General features: G+C 39.5%; 1 protein-coding gene across 1 annotated transcript; it reads right to left on the bottom strand.

Moving 5' to 3' along the window:
- Positions 1-824: 824 nt before the first annotated feature.
- On the bottom strand, positions 825-23,711 carry nhlrc2 (NHL repeat containing 2). The gene is made up of 12 exons (XM_073490307.1): positions 23,549-23,711; positions 21,598-21,750; positions 18,965-19,014; positions 17,341-17,746; positions 15,935-16,056; positions 15,697-15,826; positions 11,429-11,522; positions 10,895-11,126; positions 7,677-7,799; positions 7,351-7,560; positions 6,883-7,096; positions 825-4,159 (listed from the first exon to the last, which is right to left on the bottom strand). The coding sequence occupies exons 1-12, from the start codon at positions 23,709-23,711 to the stop codon at positions 3,897-3,899; spliced, it is 2,160 nt and encodes a 719-aa protein (XP_073346408.1). The 3' UTR covers positions 825-3,896.
- Between the last annotated feature and the right edge of the window lie 369 nt (positions 23,712-24,080).

A 24,080-nucleotide genomic window follows, 5' to 3' on the forward strand; every position in this document is an offset into this window, starting at 1 on the left:
TAGTTCCCGGTTACTTTTCTGATTAAAAACGTTCATAACCTTCAGTTCCGGTGAAATTCATGTCTGGCAACATTTTAAATCCTTTATATGTTCTTCAGCTAAATAAACAATTTGAAAATCCTCCTGAATTGCTGAAAATTGCCTTAATAAAACAGAAAACAGGGCTGTTTTTTCTGAAAAAGTTGACTTCGTAGAGACAGAATATGATGCATTGCTGTAGACTAAAGTACCCAACACTATATAAAGTAGTCAAAATGAGCTCAGCCATAAACATCTACAGCAGTAAAATGCAACAAACACATTAATGCAGCGGCCATATTAATCCAGAAATATCACCTACAATAGGGAACATTTATTTTACTGATAATACTTAAATACTTGAAGAAGTACTAGCAAAAGAACTACTTCAGCTGTTGTAGTCTTGGTGTAAACAGGTGTCACACGATAAATTGTCATATGATGTGACATGTAAACATGGAGAGTTGCTTCTCTCAGGCTATTGTGTATGACTTTGTTACCAAAAACAAGCTCAAGTGGTCGTCACGCAAAAGTGGTCATGACACAAACGAGAGGCGTTTACTGTCCTCTGAGGTCAGCGCACATTTGAGCTGGCATCGTGACACATTAACGAGGGAGCCGGCTCATGAGTGGAGGTTCTGGGAATATCTCACATAGCTATGTCTTTCAACGTATTAATGTAATAATCCTAGTTATGCTTAGCTGATTCTCGAAGGCTTGAAAATCTGCAAATGAATACACGAAGAATCTGTGTGAAATCTCAGCAACGCTCTTTAAAGAACACACACACACACACACACACCGGACAAGATAAAAGTGTTTTATTATTTTGCTCGGTTGCATCTTAAAGTGCAGCATTGACAAGCAGACGTACTAACAAGAACAAATCGTCCCAAAATGTGCCTCAAAAGGCGGTACAGTGAGAAGAAATCAAGTGAAAACAAGAAAACAATATGAGGAACTAAATGCCCACCAGCAGCCACTCAAGCTCATTACTGCTCATTAAAAAATGCCAGAGGAATAACAGAAACGTACGCAGCTCATTTGAAATAAATAACTTGTGGGAATAAAACATTTCTCCCATCACAGGAGTATGTTGTTATTGCTTTCGATACAGTTAGAGTGTCGTCGATTTCGTGCCATCCATACAGTCACACCTCTTTGCAAGGCACTTGGGCCGAGTGATCCAAACCAAATAAAAACAGTCTGACGGGCACAATTATGTCATGAGGCATGATGACAGCGGTTATTATCAAAACACTCTCAGACCCTGTAACTTCTAACGTTGAAAACCAATAAGGGGAAATGACAGTAACACCATTATTATATCATATTACATAAGGAAGTACAGTAAACATTATTAGAGTGCCTCTTGCGATAGAGTGTATAAATGCTTGAAACAGAGGCTTTAATAATACTTTCTTAAGCAGCAGTCAGTCGGTGTCATCAGTTCACAGAGGTTGCTCCCCCATATCGAGAACAGGCACTTTATTCATTACTTAGATAAGAGCAGTATTGCATGGTCTAAATAAAAAGAGCTCCATGACTCATGAATAAATGATAGTCAAAAGTACAATCAGTCATACATGGAGTGGAGACACGGAACAAAGCTTTCAGCGATGAGCGTAACCTTTGAGAGACCGTGAACTTTGTAAACGATTTAAGACCACAAGCTCTGTGGTGACATGTTAGTGAAATATTTACGTAAGCTTCGTGAGTGCGCCTGAATGCACCATCCAAGCTGAGTGACTGTAAACTAAAGCAACCACACGTATATATGGACATATACGACTATTAAAAAACTATACAGTGAAGATGTGAATTAACAGTCCGTTTAATTTTTTTTAAATTATTTTATTTTATTAATGATAATAAAAATGTGGGTAACCCTTTATATTAGAAAACACATATTACAGTTAACTAGTTGCTTGTTTTTTATTAGTCATAATAATGCTTATTCTGTATGACCATCTTCTACAAATACTAGGTCATTAACTAAGAGTTCTCCCTCAATTATCTCCTAATTATTGCTTTTTGATATCATGTAAGGAAGTTTTTGTACATTAATTACTCAGAATGGGCCTCATAAGGTGGTAGTCCTACGAGAATAGTTGTTCTCCCTTAACCCTTTCATGCACGAGTGATTAAATCTGTTTTTACTCTCAGGAATCAGTAATAACCGTTAAGTCAGACAGGTAAAAACAACATTTTTAACTGAATAAGAAATGCTAGAAATTTGTAATTGTATTAATATTTTTCTTAAACCTCTTTTTTCTGTGACTGAAAACACATCCGTCCACTCCAATGGTTATAGTCTGCCTATTGGATATATTTTTAGATAAAATGGGTGTTTATTTCGATCAACTCTGAAGACTTTTTGATATTGCTGTTTATTAAAACTATTCAAGTGTAAATACTGTTCTAATTTTAAATAAAACATACAAAAAAGACAGACTCTAAATATGCAGAATATTCCCATTTGGCACACAATGACCGCTGAAGTGAACAGAGGTATTTTTCGTCACAGAAAAAAACATAATTCTGGCTAAAAACATAATTCTAACACCATATTTAGTCGAAAAATATAACACCATGATTTAACGGTTATTCCAGAGACACAAGGATGATAATCAAGGCTTTGGAGATCCACTATCTGGTAATTGGGACATGGTACTCCAACTTCAGTGGCTAAAATGGCTTCCAGATATCTGCCCACTGAACTGGACCATGCATGAAAGGGTTAATAACACCTTATAGATATGGTCTATTCTTATGTAACAAAACAAAAAACTTCTTGTGTTTATGGTGTCCAAATAACAAGGGTACTACGACCTTATAAAGGCTCATACTGACCATATTAAGATCGTAATTCATGTACAAAAACGTCCTTGCTCACTATCAATAAGCAGTAATTTGGGGGTTACAGAGGAGTTAATGGCCAAGTAGTTAGCAGAATAAGGCATTAAAAACTGCTTTATAATGACTAATATGCCTATTTACTACTAATAAGCATGCGAATAAACAACTAGTCAATAGTAAATGTGTTTTCTTATATAAACGTGAGTCTGCATAGATGACTTCTCATCAACCACTGGAGATTAAAGGAAAGGTTAGAGATTTTGTTTCCTTTCTAAATAATCCCCATGAAAGACAATAAAACTTCTTTCTCCGAGTCTGAGTCGCAAATCAGCTCCATTAAATGTTCCTTTTTCCCCACCAGCCATGTAATTACTCAAGGGACTGAAAGAAAAACCTCCTCTAATTTACATGAGAAATGGTTTCAAACACAACGGAGGTCCTCTAATAATTCTTTAAAAGCTGAAATTGTTCAATAAATTACTAGTTGGAGGTTGTGGTGGGAAAACATATTCTGTTGCACAAAACCTGAATGTAAATAGTTGGGTGTTTGAAATTCAAATCCATCTGGCAATTCAGGTGAAGACATGAAGCCGATCAGAGGTTTAGCTAGTTAAAATCCTCCAAAACATCATTAAATGACAGAAAATCTGTTGATTTGTCTATTTATCACTGACACCATCATCACCTTCTGCCAATTAGGTAGTTTCTCATTAATTCTAGAGAAGGTATGTTTATTTTGCTGAATTCATTTTGTTCTGTCAGTGTTTTATAAAGAAGGAGGTAACTTTTCATCTATGACAAACAGTTTTCTTACAGTTAGATGGATATTTATGTTGCAATTGTAATACCTCTCACACAGAGTCAAGGACATTACAGCACTGATGCATTATGTTTGGTTGAAGGGGCTTCTGAGTAGTTCGAAATGTAATTCCCCTGAAAATCAGGTTTGTATGAATTGCAGAGACAATCTGTGTTTCTGAACCAGGAGCTGGGTTTGTGACGCAGACAGGTAAGAGGTTTTAGAAGGCATGAGTCAACAACACGGTGACCTCCTCCTCTCCAGGACTGGCACTTATTTGAAGAGGCTGGGTGAAGGAGGCTGCTTTCATCATACAGGCGTTACTTGTTTCCTTACAGTAGTACACCCATACACCCAAAGTGAGGCTTGGATTGCTGTTTGAGTCCTTTATAACGGCTGGAAGTTTGGTTGAGATGGAGAGGGGCTTCGACAGATCCACTATGTCACCGGTAACCACAGGAGTTTCTAGCAGCCACTCGTAGCCTGTGAAAAACAGGAAAGAGAATTTGTGTAGTTATAATCTAAGCTGTCAAAGAGACAAAATCAACAGTCAAATACAATCTGACTAATTAGGAAACATGAAGACTTCACAAACGTGTCTTCAGCTGTGCGAGCAGCTCTGTGAGGCTGTACTTCGAGCTGAATGTTTCGTTAACAAGCTCATGAAGAATGACAATGCTTACATGCTAAAGTTAAGCAAGTGTAATGTTTACTTCCCACCATGACTATTGGAATGTGGACTACAGTTGTGAAGTCTTGACTTTGGCATTACGGTCGTCGCCACTGTGGGTTTTCTGAGCCAGATGTAACCTGACTGAAGACTTGAGGACACGCCATGGTAACATCTTATCAATCACAAGAAATCCATGCCCTAAAGCATACGCTGCTTTATTGTCTATTTTTCTCTAAATGGGACCATAATTTACAAAAACAACATCATGCTGTATTAAAGAAGACTTGAAACTAGTGATCGAGACCATAATCTCAATAGGAAACAGTTTCTTGGGGTAATAATCAAGTGAGAAGTAGGGTAATTTTCTCCTAAGCTTACATGAAACTGGACTTCTTCTTGCAACCAGTGGAGTCACCCATGATCTGAAAGGGCATGACAATGTCTGTATAGCATCTAAATTCATGGCTGACTGTGGCAAGATACACCTTGGGCACTAGTTTGAGTTTGAGCATCACACCTGACTGCTAAATGGAGTCCCTCACGATATTAGCCTAAACCCCAAATAACCCCGATGAATCAGGCCGTGTGAGACTGAGGACAAGAATTCACTGATCCACAGGGGATATTTTTAGAAACAAACAGACATCTAAAGTGACGTGAGCACTGAAAGATGAATGAAAGTCGAAAAGAAAAGGCTCGAACTTCAACTGTGAGAAAATATTATGCCAGAGAGTCCGTCAAATCCATGCCAGCGGTGATTAATGAAGCCGATGCTGAACATGAGGTCCCAGGGAAGCCATTTCTAAAAAGCCAGTAAAAAACAATTTAGATCAGCCGTGCACTTCTAACTTGATCCATTAAAATTCCTGCCTCTGCTTTGATCTGATCAGCCTAAGTCTAGACTGGGTATAATCGGACAGCGGGGGATCACGTAACATAGCCTGGTAGCTAATTATGTGAACTAAGGCATGTCGTCTTATCGAAATGTTCTAAAAATAGCGTACTGATATCGCTGACTGCATGCTGCATCGCTCAGAATGATGGAAACACTTTTGTTCCAAACCTAATGAACGGGCCATCAACCGCATATCTCAAATGACTTCACACTGGATCCTACTGTTGATTACACTTTGTGAACAGTGAACAAAGCCTTTTGAATAGTGTAAAGCAGTAAAAGCCATATATTGAACTTGCATTAAAAGACTCCCTGACTGATCCAAGTATTCCTCCATCTCTCAGCTGAGAGCTTTAAGTCCCAGACGTGGGCCGGCAGAGTGAGAATCTGCTTGTTGTACAGTGAAAATGAAGGTTAAGCATCCTTCACTTCCATTATTTTTTTTTGACAGACTCGTGGATCACAGACCAAAATAAAGCCTAGTAGGAGAGTTTGAGTGGCTCGCATCCAGAACAGGGTCATTATAAATGTTTGAGGACAGGTTTGCAACTTCACCCTGAAAGGTAGAAAATAACTTCAGCAAAGTACGCAGTTGAACTGAATTTTGAAACCTTCTTCAAACAATAGCAGGATCCATTCTAAATATGAGCCGTGCACAGCGTGAGTTTGGACAAATGCTCCTCCACAAAAGCAGCAAAATCCTGCAGATCCTGGGATTTGTCTGTTCTCACTTTAACTTCCCGACTGTCCTCTCACTGAAATCTCTCCATTTCTACTCAATAAACTTTTTTCTTTTGGCAAATATTTGTTAAATCGTTGTCAAATACTGCTGTCTGTTCAGAACTAACTGTCAGCTAAACCCCTCCAATGAACAGCAACTGTCCAATCATAGCTTAGCAAGCGTAAATAAAGACAGCAGGTGCTGTCAAGCTTTGAGTTTCTCCACATGATGAAGTGGTTGTGCACGGGGATGCATTAAAAGCTTTACTCGGTATAAAAGGAGTTTGTGTTCGTGTTGTTTTTGGCCTTTAGAAAAACAAAAACTCGACAGCAAAAGTGTAAGGAATTAGTCATTTGTGTGCTCCAACGTAAGCTGTACACTTTAGCATGTCCGGTTAACTAGTTTATAATCTGCAGTTGTAAAATTAGCATTAATTTAGTTTTAATCTTAAATGTTCAGATATCAAACTGTTCTGTCTGTCATACCAGGGATAAGCTTCGCACGCCAATACATAAACAATAGTGGTCCGTCATCAAGTGTTAAATCTGCCACCGTTGTCACTGTAAACTGCATAAGTGCCTTACAACCCGGGCTGAACGATGTGTTTTCTCACATCTGGAGAACAAGATTTGTAGGCCAGGACATCTCTGCAGAACTACAGTACTTCTTTATAAAGCCTTTTGCTCACACATCTTTAACTTTGTAAAACAAAATGCAGCTCCTGCGATTGCGATTTTCGATAATATTCAAATTAATTGTGCAGCCCTACATGCGACGTTGGAAAAACTTCAGCAAGCTTCAGCTCAGCGAACTGGCAAGATGCCTTTCATGGGTGCAGTCAAATGTACTTATACGGTAAATGTGAATTAAACATTTACATCCATGACATTTCTAACAATAATTGAACTGTCTCTCACCCTCAGCTGAGAGAGCCCAGCAGCTGGGAGCCTCTTCAGTCAGTTTTGTTCCTTCTGGAAGCGACAGGCTGAGCGACATGATGAGAGTCTGGCCTGCAGACACTGCCACTGGTGGCATTTCTTTCCTGGCAGCTGATTTAGGCAACGTAGGTGCTTTGGCAGGACCTGAAGGCTTTGAAGGTACCGAGTCTGTGCAGTCCATGGAGATGGGGAACTGGACAGGGGAGAGAGATTTGGAAGTTTGGATTAAAAAGACACTTACAGTTTCCTTTCCTTGTTACCTTTATCGAAACTCTTGAAGTACAAAGGCTTTTAAGGTAGATTAAGAACAAAAGTGGACAAGGTTAAAGTGCTTTCCCAGTTGGAAGTGAGCTTTTCTCTCTCTCTCACTCTCACTCTCACTCACACACACACACACACACACTCTCACTCACACACACACACACCACACACACACACAGGCCTCACCAGCGAGACAGTCTTGGATGCCAGGTCCAGCACTTTGACTTGGTGGTTGTTGGTATCGGCCACGTAGAGAAGCTTGCCACTGTCGCCAGCACAGATTCCTCCGGGTTCATTGAAGCAGGACTTGTTAAATTCAGGGCCTAGAGTATCTCCGGCCTCTCCTGTCCCTGCTAATGTGCTACACTGCTTTGTCTTTGGATCCACCACCTTGATCTGAACATAATCACACAGGCCACATTGACACAATCAAACAAAAGATAGTATAAAGAGTTAAGAACAGAAGCATCAAATGTTACGGGCTTGAAAGCCTTGTGACATGCAGCAGTTACCTTGTGGTTGTAGGAGTCAGCCACATAGAGCAGGCTTTGTTCAGGAGCCCAGGCGACGCAGAGAGGATGCTGCAGCTTGGCATCAACCCCTTTTCCGTCTACATCCCCAAAAGCAAAAAGGTTCTAGTACAAAAGGAGGCAAAAGGTTCAGAAGAGATCAAATAAAGATATAAAACATACAAATGCCCAAACTGCAACTTGTGACACCTTGTTTAACCTCAGTGTAGGTGAAAGAGCAGATGATCCAATCTTAATGTTCAGTTTTGGAAAGGAAAGACAGGGAGGCTTTTTGATCATTAAGAAAGAGAATGATCCATCTTTATCAACACTACAGTGGCGTAAGTATCTTTAAAAAATTCTGAATAATTCACACAAGAACACTAACACAAGAATTCATATGCCACATTTGTAAGAAACACAAGAAAGATGACAATTTCTTTAAATCGCGTTAGTCACTGCACTAAAAGTAGTTTGATGAGTCATACTTGAGAAGTTTACGATACGTTTTGAAGAAAAGTGCTGTAACATTAATGATAAATGTAAAACCTAAAACATAACAAAGGGGAATATTCTCTGATTATGTGGAAGAAATTGTCTTAAAATGATTCTTCACGTTTTTGTTCAAAGTCGCAAAAAGCTAATTAAGTGAAACAGCTCCTAGTGCCGCAGGCTGTTTCAGGTCAACATGACCCAAACAGATAAATTACTATCACAGCCAATAAACAACCAAATTGTCACATAAAGAACTGAAATAAATAGATTTTCATTCTGCATCACTAAGCTCAAGAAACAAAATAATGAGTTTACAATCTGATATAAAACAAAAAAAAAAGTCTCATGATACTCCACAGCTCACTGCCTCTGCACAGATACAGAGCTGGCTCAACAGGCCCAGCTGAAAGAGGAAATTAAATCTTTTGGAGAATCTATTATGGCACTAGTGGAACTGGTCTAATCACCAGTGGCTTCACTTGTGACCTGTGTTTCAGATGGAGATTCAGCTGTTAGCAGAAATGTGAAAATGTTCTGTAGTGTGAAGGAAGTTAAAACTAAGGCTGGACGTACTGAAAAACAGCATGATACCCCCTGACTCAATAACTTTCATTTGATAAATACACACATATTAAAAGCTTTGGCTTTTACATGGAAAACTTTGATCAAATAAAATCAAAAGGGGTTAAAGGAATAGTTCAACATTTTGGGAAATAGGCTTATTGGCTTTCTCACCAGAAGTGAGGTGGAAAGATCAATACCAGCTTCATATTTAGCGCACAGGCTTCAGAATGATATCAATCTTCTCATCCAACTCTCGGTGAGAGCAGCAAATTATTCTAAGTCTACAGTACCGTCAGCAGATTCTACTGTATATTCTTCTGGAGCACTTAAGAAAATGGAAACTCGTAAAGAGGTTGTTGTGAAGATTTTGTGTTCTTATTTTCCCTGAAAGAAGATGAATTAAATATATAATATGTAAGAATTCTGCATTAAAGGACCTTTTAGTAATAAAAGTTGATTTTTGAGTCTCCCTCCCAGCTTGTCTAAAACTGACGCTTTGGGATTGTAGGACAGGCCGGCCGCCATCCCAAAGCGCCAGTTTTTGACTAATTGGGAGTAAGGAAATTGGCAAATGTTACTAAATGTAACATGAACAAAACTAAAACATTACCCTGTCTGTAAACATTTATGCCTGAGTCACACCGGATACATTTTCATCAGCAGTGGTTAATGGTGTTTTCACCACCAGCGAAGCAAGTTTGACTGCGGGATCAATTCTGTGTTTTCTTGTTACTCACACGAGTGTTTATTCGCCTCAAACTTTATTGTATATTAGCTGTAACCAAACGTTAGCAAGCAACGGCACACATCAAATTTAGGTTTGAATTCATGTCAACCTCTCACTGAACTCCTCTTTAGCTCTTCTTCTTTTAGCGGTCAACATTGCAGTATATAAACATCTGACAATGGCCGTCACCTCTGCAGATTGCTGCTGCAGTCAGGTTGATAAACGGGAGTGGAGATAAAGTTATTGATCCCAAAAGTTAAAAAGTAATCTCCGAGCTATGGCTCCGGATCAGACCAGAATCCGACGTGACCCAGGGTGTTTTTTCCTCCAGAAGGAGGAAGGTCTGACTCTGCACCAAACTCTCTAAGCAGTGGCTATGCTCCCCGCCCACAAAACACTTCTTTAGGTTTTGTTTTGAAAGAGAGCCCTAGTGAATCTAGATAGATAAATAGCAATACAGGTAAGTGAAATAATGTTGATTTTAGGATGAACTGTTCCTATGAAAAGAAATCTGTAAATATAAAAATATTCAAAGGGCTGGGGAATGAATAACAAAGGCCAGATGCAGCATATGCTGATGCAAATGCTCTGCCAATTAACATGCAAACATGACACTGTCACTTCAGATGCACATTCACTTGCAACAGCTTTAATCCTGTTTCAGGTTTTACGTTTCATTGTCTCAGTTAAAAAGCTCAAATGTCTATGGCAGCAGACTACACATTAATGGTTTTGCTGAATCACATCTATGTTGAATAAACTATACATGACTCTCTAGTTAATTACGTACCACTCGTGTGCGTGACTACAAGCTTTAAAGCTCTTGGGACTTTCCAAAAATACACAAGTGTGGCAGGAAAAGAAACTACAGCAGATTGACTGTGAGGACATTAAAGTACAACCAAAAATTGTTTTCAGGCTTCAAACAACAAACAAGAGAGGCAGTGTTTATTTATGGCTTTTATTTCTTAAATCAATACTTTCTATCTATGGAGAATTGGCCCTGAAACCTTGTGATTGCCTAGGAGTTATCCAAAGCTTTGCGTAACATTTTTCATAACAATTGCTGGAGTGTTTTCTGTGGCTGGAAGTGTGGTGGATCAATGAGCAGGTTTTACAGTGTGTCTGCTGCTGATGAATGGGGGAAAAGTCAGGTAGAGGACGTACTGTCATTGAAAGCAATGTATGAAAGGTTCTGTACTTCATGCAGGCTGCTCTGGGGATGGACTTTAAATTTCCTCTACCTAATGTTCAAACTGCTGTTCACTACATTCTTATTAATATCATTAGATAAGAAATTCTCCTCTAAGAGAAACACTAAAATGAACAAAAATGTTTTAACCATTTTTGTTGTTAGGGGTCTCTTCATCAAAACAAAATAAAAGAAACAGGCAGAAACATCTGTCCATCTACCTATCAATTATTGCACACTCACCATTGGGTCTCTCTCTCCCCCGACCAGCAACTTGACGGCTCCATCCTTCAGGGCCAGCGTGCGGATGGTACTGCTTTCACTATCGGCCACGTACAGGCAGCTCCAGGGCTCCTCCGGGGCTAAAGCCAGGCCTGAAGGCTGGGCAAAGCCAGCCTTGTGGGGGTAGGAGTTGTTCCGGTTCTCCTCGCTGCCACTGCCTGCCCATCGCACACACATCCCCGCTTTGGACTCACTGTTTTTATGAAAAGAGAATGATAAACACTTTACTGCATTGGCTATTGGATATGCAGAGTTCAAATAAAACAGGGAACATGACTCTGATGATGCTAAACTTGGATCATTTCCTCATGGAGGGAGATCCTCTTAGCTGGAGATGTCTCTGTGGTAAATATTGACATTTGACTTCCTGTGAAGCGGCCAGCTACACACATAAAACAAGTGAGTTTTCATTTTTATTGTTGGAAAAGAGTTATTAGTGGCTTTGAATGGTGGCCGCGGCCAAGTGGCCATGGTGGTCATGCATCCGTCTCTCACCTTCCTTTGGGCAGTTTCCCATCTGCTAGGAAGTAAGCCCAGATCTGGTGGGTCCCTGCCATGGCTATCCACAGCACGTTATCTTCAACACCGCCTACACACACATGCATACAATCAAACAGAAAAACAGAAACAGGAAACTTGTATCACTGCTCTTGGCTGTTTACCAGTCGACATAAAAAGTCCTTTCAGGTGTCTTTGGGAAGCTTACTTTGAGCTATAATTATAATTTTCTTTCTAAATAAATAAACTAATCCATTATTACACTATTACAAAGAAATATCTCTTGTGATCTAATGATTTGTCATTGTTTGGTGCTTGTCAGAAATGATTCAGAAATGCTGCCGTGCAGGTTTAAGTGACGGCAGCCTGTCTGACAAAGGCCATATGTCACCTCAGATGCTCTCCCCGGAGACAACGCTGTCACCACGATGGATACACACACAGTATGTCCGTTGTTTTTTTAATGCAGCACAGAGCTCAGCCCTTCTTGATCACATCTGGTGGACTGCCAGGAAAATTCGACAACTCCAGCACCTGACTCGCAGCATCAATGTCACTGTAGTACTTTACAGTTCAAAAGGTGTGAGGTCCTCTTGCTTAATTATTCATGCACATGGTGAATAAATCATGAATATGCAATGAGTGTTTGGATGTACTCTCAGAGGACAATGTAAGTGGCTTTAAAGGTCTGATTCCACATCCTCCCGCCATGTGGTGATGTGCAAACCAGCAGGTTGTGTCATCCATCAGCCTGTGCAGAAAATGTGACAAAGACTGACTGCCTCTTCTGTACGCTTCTACGGAAGCCCTAAAGGGCCATGCATTCATACATTTTATTTCCTCCGTTTTTCCGTGATAATGAGTTAATTTCATTTGTTTTCTCGAGATCTCGAGTTATTATCTCGAAATAACAACTGCCGTTTTCCCGAGATAACGGGATAATTTTCTCGAGATCTCGAGATAACGAAACTTTGTTTTCCCGAGACAACGATATAATTAATTCAAGATCTTGAGAAAACAAAACGATAGTGTAGTATATTAAATCATTGCAGGAAACATCATTCAGTGTAGCAATGTCAGAGGAGCAGGAGCATATCGATCACCGCGTCACATCTTTTCAATCAAGGCCTGACACAGACTGAAATAGCATTATGCCTTGCTATTATAGATAATATACACATTAGTGTGCGTAATCTAAAAAGAGGTTAGCAAGGCTTCAGCTATATCGGCGGTGCAATCTAAGTAAGCCTGATGTCGTCCTTAACTACATAGCTGACCAGCTAAGAGGTCCCGGGCATCTCCATAATCTCAGGCCTATCATATCACAGTCATTATCTCGAGATCTCGAATTAATTATATCATTATCTCTGGAAAACAAAGTTTTGTTATCTCGAGATCTCGAGAAAATTATCCCATTATCTCGGGAAAACAAAGTTTCGTTATCTCGAGATCTCGAGAAAATTATCCCGTTATCTCGGAAAACAAAGTTTTGTTATCTCGAGATCTCGAGAAAATTATCCCGTTATCTCGGGAAAACGGCAGTTGTTATTTTGAGATAATAACTCGAGATCTCAAGAAAACAAATGAAATTAATTCGTTATCACGGGAAAACGGAGGAAATAAAATGTATGAATGCATGGCCCTTTAGGGCTTCCGTACTCTTCTGACTGTGTGTGATGGAGAAATAATTGTGCTTATGTCCCTAAAAGTCCTATAATTAAAACTTTAAATTCATGTGACTATAATCAAACAACATTTCTCTGATGTGCAAACTGACTGATGGTGAGTATAGTACTCGCCAAAGGCAGAACAAACAACTCAGTCCAGGTGCGCTCTTTCATCTTTGTTTGATTAACACAATGTCACAAGGAAATTCTAACATTACATTTTAACTACAACTGTCACACACCTCAGGCCTGAAGAAGCACTTTGATGACTGATAGTAAACATTGTTAACCTGAGGCAAGAAAGTAGTAAGACAAACAGATGACATAGTAATTTACAACTGCTACAAGGACTAGTCTCTAATATATTTAAACTTGTGAGCCTCTGCACAGTTTTGAGTAACTCATCAACACAGCTTTGCTGAGAGAAAGACATAAGGGCCCCTCTTTACGCAGTCAAATTTATCAAAATGTGTCTGACGGAATCACTCAAATGAAAATCTTGCACATGGCTGCGGTAACAAAAGCATCCTGATACACTGTTTGTCACAGAGATCCTTAATGTCCTGTCTACTAGGAGACAAAATAGATACGTTATCTATGAGGAAAATGAGATGTGTAACATCGGGTTGTCTTTCTACTAAAGGGAATTAGACTATGACACCTTGATCGGGACAGGAGGGATTATGGGAGACAACAAGGTAATACCGGATTAAGTGTAATGGTGTATGTCATGATTAGTGAGAACAAGATGATTTTCAAGCATCCTTGGACTTAAAGAAGGAAACAAAATAAGAAAAATTAAACTGTTTATCCATTTATTGACTCAGTGCTCCTGCCATAAAAATAGTATAAAAATAAGCCATGCTTAATAGTTCTGTATTCACCATGTATAAATGATACCAGCCCTTCCAGGAGAGAAAAATAATTCTGCAATAACGTATAGCACCAATTACAGGTGTGTATATATACATCGCTGTGTATGGCGACAACTCTGTCTACCTACAGGTAACAAGGCCTGATGTGAACACAAGACATACAGTACACTCACACTTAGGCCTCATTTCCGATCTAATCAGGCATTGCGGCGATTAGCGCAGGGTTGTGCGGTGGTGTGAGAGGACTGGGACAAATGGGAGAGTGTCATCGATTGATCCATGAACTCCTGCCAGGAGCTTAAAATGAGACACTTGAAACTGAGAACTCTTTCTCCATCCACGTAGACTGTGCAGGGTATTTCAACTCCCCTGCTGGTGCAGTCTTATGACAGTACCATGTTGTTCGAGGCACCAAGCAACATAACAGAAACACAGAGCAATTCGGCGGATTCCTGCATGTTGGTGCATGTGTCTTTTTTGGCCTACAGGACAGTATTTGTTTCACCCTGACACGTAACATGTTGTGTAAACCAGAACTTACAAGAAAACACATTATAGTGTCATTTTATAAATTTAGTGTGAACAGCTTGAACAAGAATACTGTTGATCAGGCGGTCTGATCGGTGGTTTATGTGTCCATGCAATGTGACATCAGATTGCGTTTCTCCAAAAGCTGATTCTGTTTCAGCGATGCGCAGCAGGGCTGCTGCAGGGCTGCTGCAGGGCTGCTGCGTTTTATTACCAGCAACCCCTACAACCTTCACCATCGCAGCCTAAATGCACAATCCACACTTGATTTGGTCTAAGTGAAGCCTGGGAAACAAAAGCTGTGAGAGATTCAAAAGCTGAATTAAAAAGGCTTTCTGCTTTGATAAAAAGAAAAAGGCACTGTGGGGCAAATATTAAAAAAAGGTTATTAAGAGAGAAACTCTGAATGCCCAAGGCAAAAATAATAGAAGCAGAGAGTTTAGATGGACTGAGCTTTGATTTTTAAAGTGGAGGTCTTGGATTACTTTAGGAGAATATGAAAGACCTTGTCAGGGAGTTTAAATCAGTTGACACCTTGAATAGTTCTGACTTACTATTGATTTTTGTCCTCAAAGAGGTTCAGAAGAACTAAAATTTTGGCAAAGAGGTTTACTGAGTATCGCCCATGAATAAGATCCTATTGATTAAAGTGTCTCTTCCAATGAATTAATTCGCCCATTCAATCCACCTCTGAGGGTCCCTAAAGAATATCTGTGATACCTGCACTGATACCTTTCCTATTCACTGTCAGGTTCAGAAGGAGTTGGTTTTTAAAAACTCAACTCTGTTGCAACTTACCGTGAACATCTGAAGCTATAATTTGGTTTTATTCAAAATGTAATCACAACAATGTCAGCATCCACGCATGTTTTTGTTGCTCTCTAATTGCACTAAATATGCAAGCTGCAAAAAATCCATCTAAAAGGTGTGATCACACCACAAGTCACACCTAAGTCTTTTCAACAGAGGTGCGATCTATTCACTTCCTGTTGTGAAAAGACTTTTTCAACCTTCACCTCAATCTCATGCAAAATGACAAGACTAAACAATGTGCAGGCACTCTGAGACAGAGGTTGTGACTGACCTCTCTCTCTCTCAGGGTTTATTCATTGTATGGAAGTGTGCCGAAAGAAAACAAATAGAGGAGATTGTGTTTGGTAGGCAATGAGAGCAAGGGCAGCATCCTAAGACTCACCAGCAGTCCCAATAGTCACATCCCAAGGAGAGCTGATGGGCTGCTGAGGTCCCATGGCCCCACCCTCTTTGTCTGTGCCTTGAGTGCCTACTCCAGCTAGAGTGCTGACTTTCCCCTCTAACAGGTCAATCTGACAGACAGAAACACAGACAAACACACAGACGGGATTAAACGTAAAGAGAAACACGATTATTTTTTTTTCAAAAATGCACTTTTACGATATAGTTTAAAGTACTACCTTTCGAATCAGGTGGTTTTCTGTGTCGGCCACGTACACAGTGTCCCCTTTAATGGCCACACCCTGAGGAGAGTTAAAGGAAGCTTCGGACAAGTCGCCATCTTGTCTCCCGCTTTCAGGCCCTGAAGAGATAATCCAATAAAAAAAATATACATAATACCTACTTTCCATACTACAGTACGTGCATCAAAGCTCTTTACCTCACTGAACTGAAACACGTGCGTGAAACACATCTCTGATGACAGATAAGTGGCTATGTTTCTATTTTTATTCGCCACATAATCAATCACTGTCATAATAGAGCTTTGCAGGGAAACTTGTCTATTATCAGACTCAGTATGACCAAGCATTTACAGGGTGCAACTATTTCAGCTGCACAAGCACCCAAAATCTGTTAAGTTCCACTAAACATTGTGAAAACTTAGTCTGGAGCCCTGATTTAACACACTTAATTAAGCATTTTCCATTATTTCAGGATTTTGTATGAACTCTGCTCATCAACCTTTTGAAATTAAACGGTTACTGAGGAACAGCAGTTTCAATTTCATCTTATATATCCCATTTTATATTTTATTTATTAAGAGAGTTGGATTTAGGCATTTTTCATCTTCCCCACCTAAACTTTCAGTTTCAGGAAAAAAAGAGATATAACAGGTCATATGTACAGGCACACTTGCCCGTTTACAGTTGTACCACAGGTCGTCTTTCATTTCTGTAAGTGGATTCATTATTTTGATTTGTGACTGTGGTCTATTTAATCTAATGTACTTATACTACATGTCACAAATATGCTCAGGAGGACGTCCTCTAGTTCAGTTAAATGGAGGACACAACCTTCTGGACCACAGCTCATTGTCAGTCCGTACAGACAGAACAACAACAAAAGACATTTTTTAAGAATCTGTCCTACAAAATGACATCTTTAAGATTGAACTTGAACGTTAGTATAAATATTATTATTATAATTCTTATTATAATATTATTTCTCATACTATGTGAGAAAGGACTGAGTGGGGTCAAACGACAAAAATAATTTCTACCCATTTTGTCCACACTTAGCTCAGTGCCAGTTCCCAGTGTGTACTGGTCCCTGCTGCTGCCAACCCCTCTGTTGGTCTTGGGACAACACAGACTATCATGTGGCTCCTCTGAGGTTTGTTGAGGCATGTGAGTACTCTAAAAATATCAGTAATGCTCAAATATTGTTGTTTAATTTGTAAAGATTCTGAATATTATAAAGCAAAAACAATATTTGATGTTTTTATCCACAACTGATTACGTTTGCACAGATTACAAAAAGGTTTATGTCCTTTCTTTCAAAATGACAAAGAGTGGAAGTATGCCTATTGAAGGCTAGTGCACATTCAACAAGTATGCCTCTGTTCTTCCTGTTTCCTGCTTCTTACCTCCTATGACATGTAACAGGTGTCCGGTCGAGGACACCACCAGAATTCGGTGATGCCCGGTGTCTGCTATGGCCAGTCTTTTCCTGCTGCTGTCCATGGCCACCTTCCCAGGAAAGGACAGGATGCTGGGTGGCAGGGAGTCTCGGTACAGCTTGATCCCCACTGCGTGTGTCTTCAGCAGACCCTGCTCCCGGAAGTGACGGAGGGCGCAGTCAGTAAAGAGCGTTAGCTTGTCTCGGTGGCCTTCGCCCACCAGGGAGAAGAGCAGGTTGCCCCGTGGGCCCAGTAAGACCAGCGTGGGCCAGCATGACACCTCCAGCTCATGCCAGAGGAGCGCCTCGCTGTCGTTCACCACTGGGTGGCAGATGTTGTAGCGAAGCACAGCGCTGCGGACGTTGTCCACGACCTTTGAAGGGTTGGATACAAATACACACATTAGCAAAGAGTTGTGACTCCAATAAATCATATTTTTCATAAATTATAAATTATTTTCAATACATTTTAAAGATTAGTCAATCATTTTTTCAAAATGTCAGATAAAAGTTATAATTTCCAGGCCCCAAGACCAAGGATGTACAATATTAAAGGATAATTCCACCAATTTTACACTTAAAAGTGTGTTTACAGGTCTTGGGGAGTACTACTGCATATGTGAAAAAAGGTTTAAAGCCTTTTGTGGCTCCAGAGTAAGCTGCATGTATTCTGATAAATTGCCTCCAGTGATGTCACTCAGTGGCTAAGTTGAATTTTGGGTAATGTAGGCGCCAGGTTTAAAAAAGGAAGAAGAATGGGTGGAATAAAACCGCTGATATCTCTATTTCTGCTGTATCGATTTTGATTATTTATTTTTAAACTTTCCATAATGAGTCCAACAGTGTTACAGGAATGAAATAGACCAGTGGAGTGCTTTTCAAAACCTGATGCCTACATTACCCACAATGCAAATTAGCTTTTTTCAACTTTTTTTTATACATATGCAAGCTAGAACCCAAAAATTTGCATATTTACCTAAAGAATAACTGAAATAATTAATGGATTATAAAAAGCAATTTCCAAAACATTTTCTGTCAGTCGACTATTTGATTATTAAGTTTATTAAGTTCTTTCAACTCTAAATAAAACCGGACACTCTTCCAGGGAGTTTAGGCAGAATCATCATGTTCTGAATGAATGTCTGAACCTCAAAATTAATCAAAACAGTTGTTTCATTGTCCCAAAGTATTTTCACAAACAAGAAGGGGAAGCACTGTGTGTATCAAGCACATATTTTCCCAAAGGCAGTACTACAGGAGCACAGAGCTTATTCTGTATTATAATATAACTGTGTGCCAGCTTCATTTAGGATAAAGGAGACAGATCAACAGTATTAGGGGGATTTTCTCAAGATTTGAACATAATTTTCAACTATGATAATTCTGATAAATATCACCAAATCAGACTCTCATGCGTTGGTACATTAGTTTTCTGCCTTAGGAATGAGTGGCTTATGTTGACAAAGGACTGTCTTTAGCAATCCCAAAAACACACATATTTGTTGATACTTTGCAGTTATGAAAATGCAGACAGAAAGCACAAGTAGATACTCAAAGGTAAAAAAAGGAGAATGAAGAATGAAAACACTCACCTTTTCATTGGGGAATTTAGCCGAGTGTACACCTACAATAATCAGTCCATCTGAGAGAGATACAAGGACAAATGTAAACAAACATCAACAGTAGGTAAGTGGTTTCCAAATGTTTAGGACATATTTTTGATATTTTAACTTAACTCCCTCACAAAAAGCACAATGTCTGCCGGCACGTTAATCAACTGTGTGACAGTAGCTGAAAGATACACAAATGGTTCAAACTCGTGTCCATCTCGTAAATCTTTTTGACAAAAAGTTGCATAAGCTCGAATAACAAGTTAACACACAAAGATGTGCAAGAAGAAGGGACACTGATGGGATTTTCTACTAAAAACATCCAGCCTGAAATAACGTAGGTCTCGCTGAGCTTCTTGGAAAACTTGTATTGCCTCGAGACTCTTATTTCTTATCTGTGTTATTTCTCAGTAGTCATCAAAGACCACTAACACTATGCTTATTATCCAAACAATGAATGCAATTGGTTACGATTGACAACCGATGTGTAAATGTTATGTAACTAAATGGCCTAAAACTGTGGGGGAAAAAAAATGTTTGTGATACTCTTCATGGCACTAAAACGTGTTGAGCCATGGCCTTGTGGAGAAGATGTCTCAACAAGTGTCCTTCCTGTCTACCAGTTGGTGTGAAACTATTGAAACACGTTTGTGCTCATATGATTCAAAAACTGTGTGCAAACCGAGCCTGAGAGGAGCAACAGAAATGTCAAAAGCCACCTTGTTATTCTGAATTTACTTATAGATACAAGCATAGAAGCGCAGATACAAATCAAATGCTAAAGTTTTAAACATAAGGAAACACATTTTTTTTTATTTTGGTTTTAAACTCTGCTTTGCATTGTACCTGGATCAGCTTTATGAGCAGACTTTTGCTCACACATCGGCCACGATGACAAAAAAAAGACTGGAGACTGAATAATTTTCACATTTTAAATTTAGATTTCAAAGCCCCCTGGCCTCCATAAAAGGCGTCAGTTGGACATTTCCTTTACATTAACTCATCGCTGAGCTGCCCTCAACAGGAGCAAAAAAACACACAATTCCAAACCTTCAAGCTCACGCTATCTGCAGAGGATTTCGTCACCCACGGCCTGTGCCAAGCAGTATAGTACCAGCACAGATTGCAGTGACGATGGGTGGGTGGGTGGGTGTACTGTGGGAGTGACTGGACAGGGTGGCTCCCACACCTCACTGACCAGGGCAGCAAACAGAATGTACCCATAGCAGTGCCAAAGATAAGACAAGTGTGATAATGTGCGATGCCACTGAGCTTTTTGTGTGTGTGTGTGTGTTCTGTATCCCGCCAGGCTCACAACTGAATTTCAAGCTGAACAACTTCCTCAGATGATCCCTTGAAGTGTCAGCAGGATGCCAGAGTCAGACGGATGCGATTATGCTTAACATGGAGTGGCTAAATAAAGAGCCATACAGTGAAGTACAGCAGGCAGGGTACAATTATGGGCCCTACTGACTCTGCAGCTTGGGAAATATTTTTAGTAACTGTCTCTTCACAGCTCAGATAAGGGCCCTCAAGCTCTTGGAAAAGAAGAAGAGAGAAGTTGAGTTGAAGCACTACACTTTCTCTGCCCCAGTGAACTTACACATGTTCCCATGACGCAGCATGATGACACATAATAAGGTATTGATGGAATTGTGTTCCCATTGGGAGGTCCACTGTACCTTTAGTCAGACTGTAAGGACTACATTTAAATGCAGTCTGGCAGGCCAGTGCTGCTTTCTGGAAGTATTCAATTTGTTATAATTTGGCAGGAGAGGAACGTCACTTTACTGAAACATTTACTAGTCAGCATTTTGGCTTACACATTTATATCATTTCAAATTGAACCCATTAAACATCTATGCCACAGGTAGACAAAAGGCACAAAAGGGGAAACTGATGAAAACAAAACAAAAACAAATATCAACCACCAAAAACAACTGGTGTCGGCAATCATCCAAACTGATATTTCTAACATTAGTATTAGTGTCGGCCCAGATTGGTGCTTTAAAAAATACTGCACTTATTGAATAGTAGTAATGTAGTGTTGCAAAAATAAAAATAAAAAAAGGATAACGCCAACCTTATCTTTTCAATTTCAATCAGCAAGTGCCAGTCGTAGATACAACTTGACAATATAATTTTACACTTATTGATTTTTATAGCTATCTGGTAACATTGCTTTAAAAAAAATTGTGCACAACTGAACATGTGAGAAGCCAAATGCACAAAATCAGAGGAGAGTGTTCGCTTCTTGCAAATGGCTTCAACCAACCTGATCAACCAAGCTTTCCAAGGTGGCTGGTAACAACAGACTTCATTTGAATATCAAATAATCTCTCATAATTATCTTAATTTAACTCATTAATTCATCAACACGTTATTCATTATGGGCTTTGATTCTGCTTAATTTCAAAAGTGGGACACCATTGAGAGATTGTCCTATTTTCCCACATCGTATAGCTTCATTATTATGGTGTAAAATTGAATATTCTTACGCTTTAAATCAGCCATATGAGATTGTGAGCCCCCCCACACCTCTACATAATCTCCCAAGCCCTTTTAGGATCAAGACACTCAAGCATGTCCCTGCTTAAAACCAAAGTCCATCATACCTTTGACAGAGTGCTTCTTCTCTAGCTGGTGCAGGTCAGGCAGGATGTGCATGCAGTTGATGCAGCAGTATGTAAAGAAGTCAAGCAGGACCACTTTCCCAGCCAGCTCCTTGTTCAAAGACAGGGGCCCCTCCGTGTTCAGCCATTCCAAGCCTGGAGCAAGTCACAGAGTGGAAAATGATGCTGTCATCTTATTAATTATGTTTAGTCACAGTGTAGGCAAAACGCTTTACAGTGCCCATCACTGTGTGGGTATATCTGTCAGGCCTGATACTGCATTTATGTTATTATGGAAAACGTTGATGGATCAAAGCAATGACTTGAAAGTGCTCACAGCTTCAAAAGTGCTATGAAGCTATTAAACCCTATTAATTTATTTCTGTAGATATGGATCGTGTATGTTTTTGTCATATTTTTACAGCAAACTGAGCACCAAAATCCAGCATAAAGTGCTTGAAAATAATTAACTTCTCTTACAGAACATGCGTTCTGAACATTGTAGCCCATTTATCTTTGTTGCTGCCTAGTTTTGTAATGTGTCCTGAGGATAACAAGAGTCTTAACCTCGGTAGCATTTGACCTGGGGACCCCTTATTTTTTTCCAGCTTTAAAAATGCTGCAAGCACGGAAGTTAAAGCTAAAATAGCTGTCTTCATTTCAGAGTAACCACAATAGGGTCATTTCCGCCCTTCCTTATCTGTGTTGCGTAAACTGGTATTAATACAAGTTCTACTTGATGAAGAGATTATGGCAATATAAATATATTCTATACCACATCTATGGTAAATTGTTATATATTTAATGTATCTTTGACTATGCAAAAAGAAGAAACTGGATACATTCAAGGACATTCTATACAAGTATAGGGATAAAACGCAAATACATGAACAGCCATAAGTGTAATATGTGCCCTTATCACTACTCTGACAGATTTAACATTTCAACACACTTTCTGTAATCAAGTTAAGCAACACCTTATTACTGTCGTGCCTCCCTGTCTGTCAGGTAATCTCCCGTTGAGCCAAAAACTATACACCCTAAATTGGCTAAACACACAGAGAGACAAAAACTTAAATCTTGTGTCTGTCAGGCAGTTTAAAAAACTGTCATGAGGAGTTATTTGGGGGCCCATTTATGATGCTATACAGCCTGTTCATTGTGTAGTCTGATGATCTACTGTAGATCCCCATCTACTGGTGTGATGAGATATTGCCAACATGCTGCATGACTCAACAGAGGATCTAACAGCAGAGTTGACAGCTGAAGTTTTTTTTTTGTTTTGTTTTGTTTTTAAAAAAGACTGTGATTTATTTGAGAACCATTTTTTATTTTTCAACCATGGAACAACATTATTCAATCTGTTTGATGCAGTTACAGCACCTTTTTAATGTTGTTTTTAAAGGAACAACAAACAAAAAACACATCTCAAGATGCCTTTTGTAGGAATTAGCATGAAGATTATTTAGTGGTGCATGCTAACAAATCCCTGAGGAAGATAAATGCAGACTGAGAATGAAGACTGGTGGCTTCCGGGATGTGCCACTCATTACTGTAAAAGAAAAAACAGCTGATGCACAAAACAGGAAGAATCACACTTTCTAAAAAAAATACATCTACACAAAGCCGCTGCTCTCTAAAGTTAGTCTTTGCTGCTAGCTCCTTGACTGACTGTACCACCTGCTGCTTTGGGAGTAGATAAGTTAGCTAGCTAATTAACAAAAACACTCAGTTTAAGGGCGTCGGCATAGTTAGAAACACATACAGACAGGGCCGAAATTAACCAAAAATATATATTTAAAAGTATTTAAAAGCAATGGGAAATGAGACGACACCCTAGCCTTCAGTATTCACACTGTGTGAGCATGTCAAGACGTGCAGCGTTAGCAAACTCAAGTCAAACTGTAAAACATATATGGAGAGACACACTGCTGGAGCTGTAACATGGTCTAACCTGACTGGAAATCGGGTATCTTCAGGTCCCCTCTCTCGTCTAGTTTCTTCAGATACTGGAAGACAAGATGTTCCTTCTCTTGTTCTGTCGTGGCTTCTTCTAGTGCGACATCCAGCTGACTCTGGATAGGAAATAAGGTGGAGAGGCTGCACTGAGACGCCATGTTCACAACATCAGCCAGTCAGCTAAGTAAATGCACGAGGACGGTTGATACCGCTGATTCGACACAACAAGAATAAATTAAATATAACTCAACAGAAGGATTTTTCAGGATTTCTGGTCACATTTCATTGATAAATTTACCAGTAAAAGTCTGCTTAATTTTTTCCAATGCTTATTTCAAGCTAATAAAATAATCTAGCTTTGGGAAATGTGTTGAATGTGCTGCTGTGTTTCGTTCCTCGTCTTTACCACATTCATTATTGTACTGGCGGTAACATGCCTCTACAAACCTCTCAGATACGTTATCTAGCTAAAGAAGGGATTATGCTAGCTTGATATCGTAATTATTACTTAAAATAAACTGTTTTCG

Source organism: Pagrus major, chromosome 20 (genome assembly GCF_040436345.1).
Source record: "Pagrus major chromosome 20, Pma_NU_1.0".
NCBI classification, from domain to species: Eukaryota; Metazoa; Chordata; class Actinopteri; order Spariformes; family Sparidae; genus Pagrus; species Pagrus major.

Excerpts from the sequence above, each read along its gene's own strand:
- nhlrc2 (XM_073490307.1), bottom strand. The coding sequence starts at position 23,711 with ATGGCGTCTCAGTGCAGCCTCTCCACCTTATTTCCTATCCAGAGTCAG. Across the intron at positions 16,057-17,340 it reads CCTGTTACATGTCATAGGAG|GGCCTGAAAGCGGGAGACAA; the intron begins GTAAGAAGCAGG and ends TTATCTCTTCAG. Across the intron at positions 4,160-6,882 it reads CTGGGCTCTCTCAGCTGAGG|GCTACGAGTGGCTGCTAGAA; the intron begins GTGAGAGACAGT and ends TGTTTTTCACAG.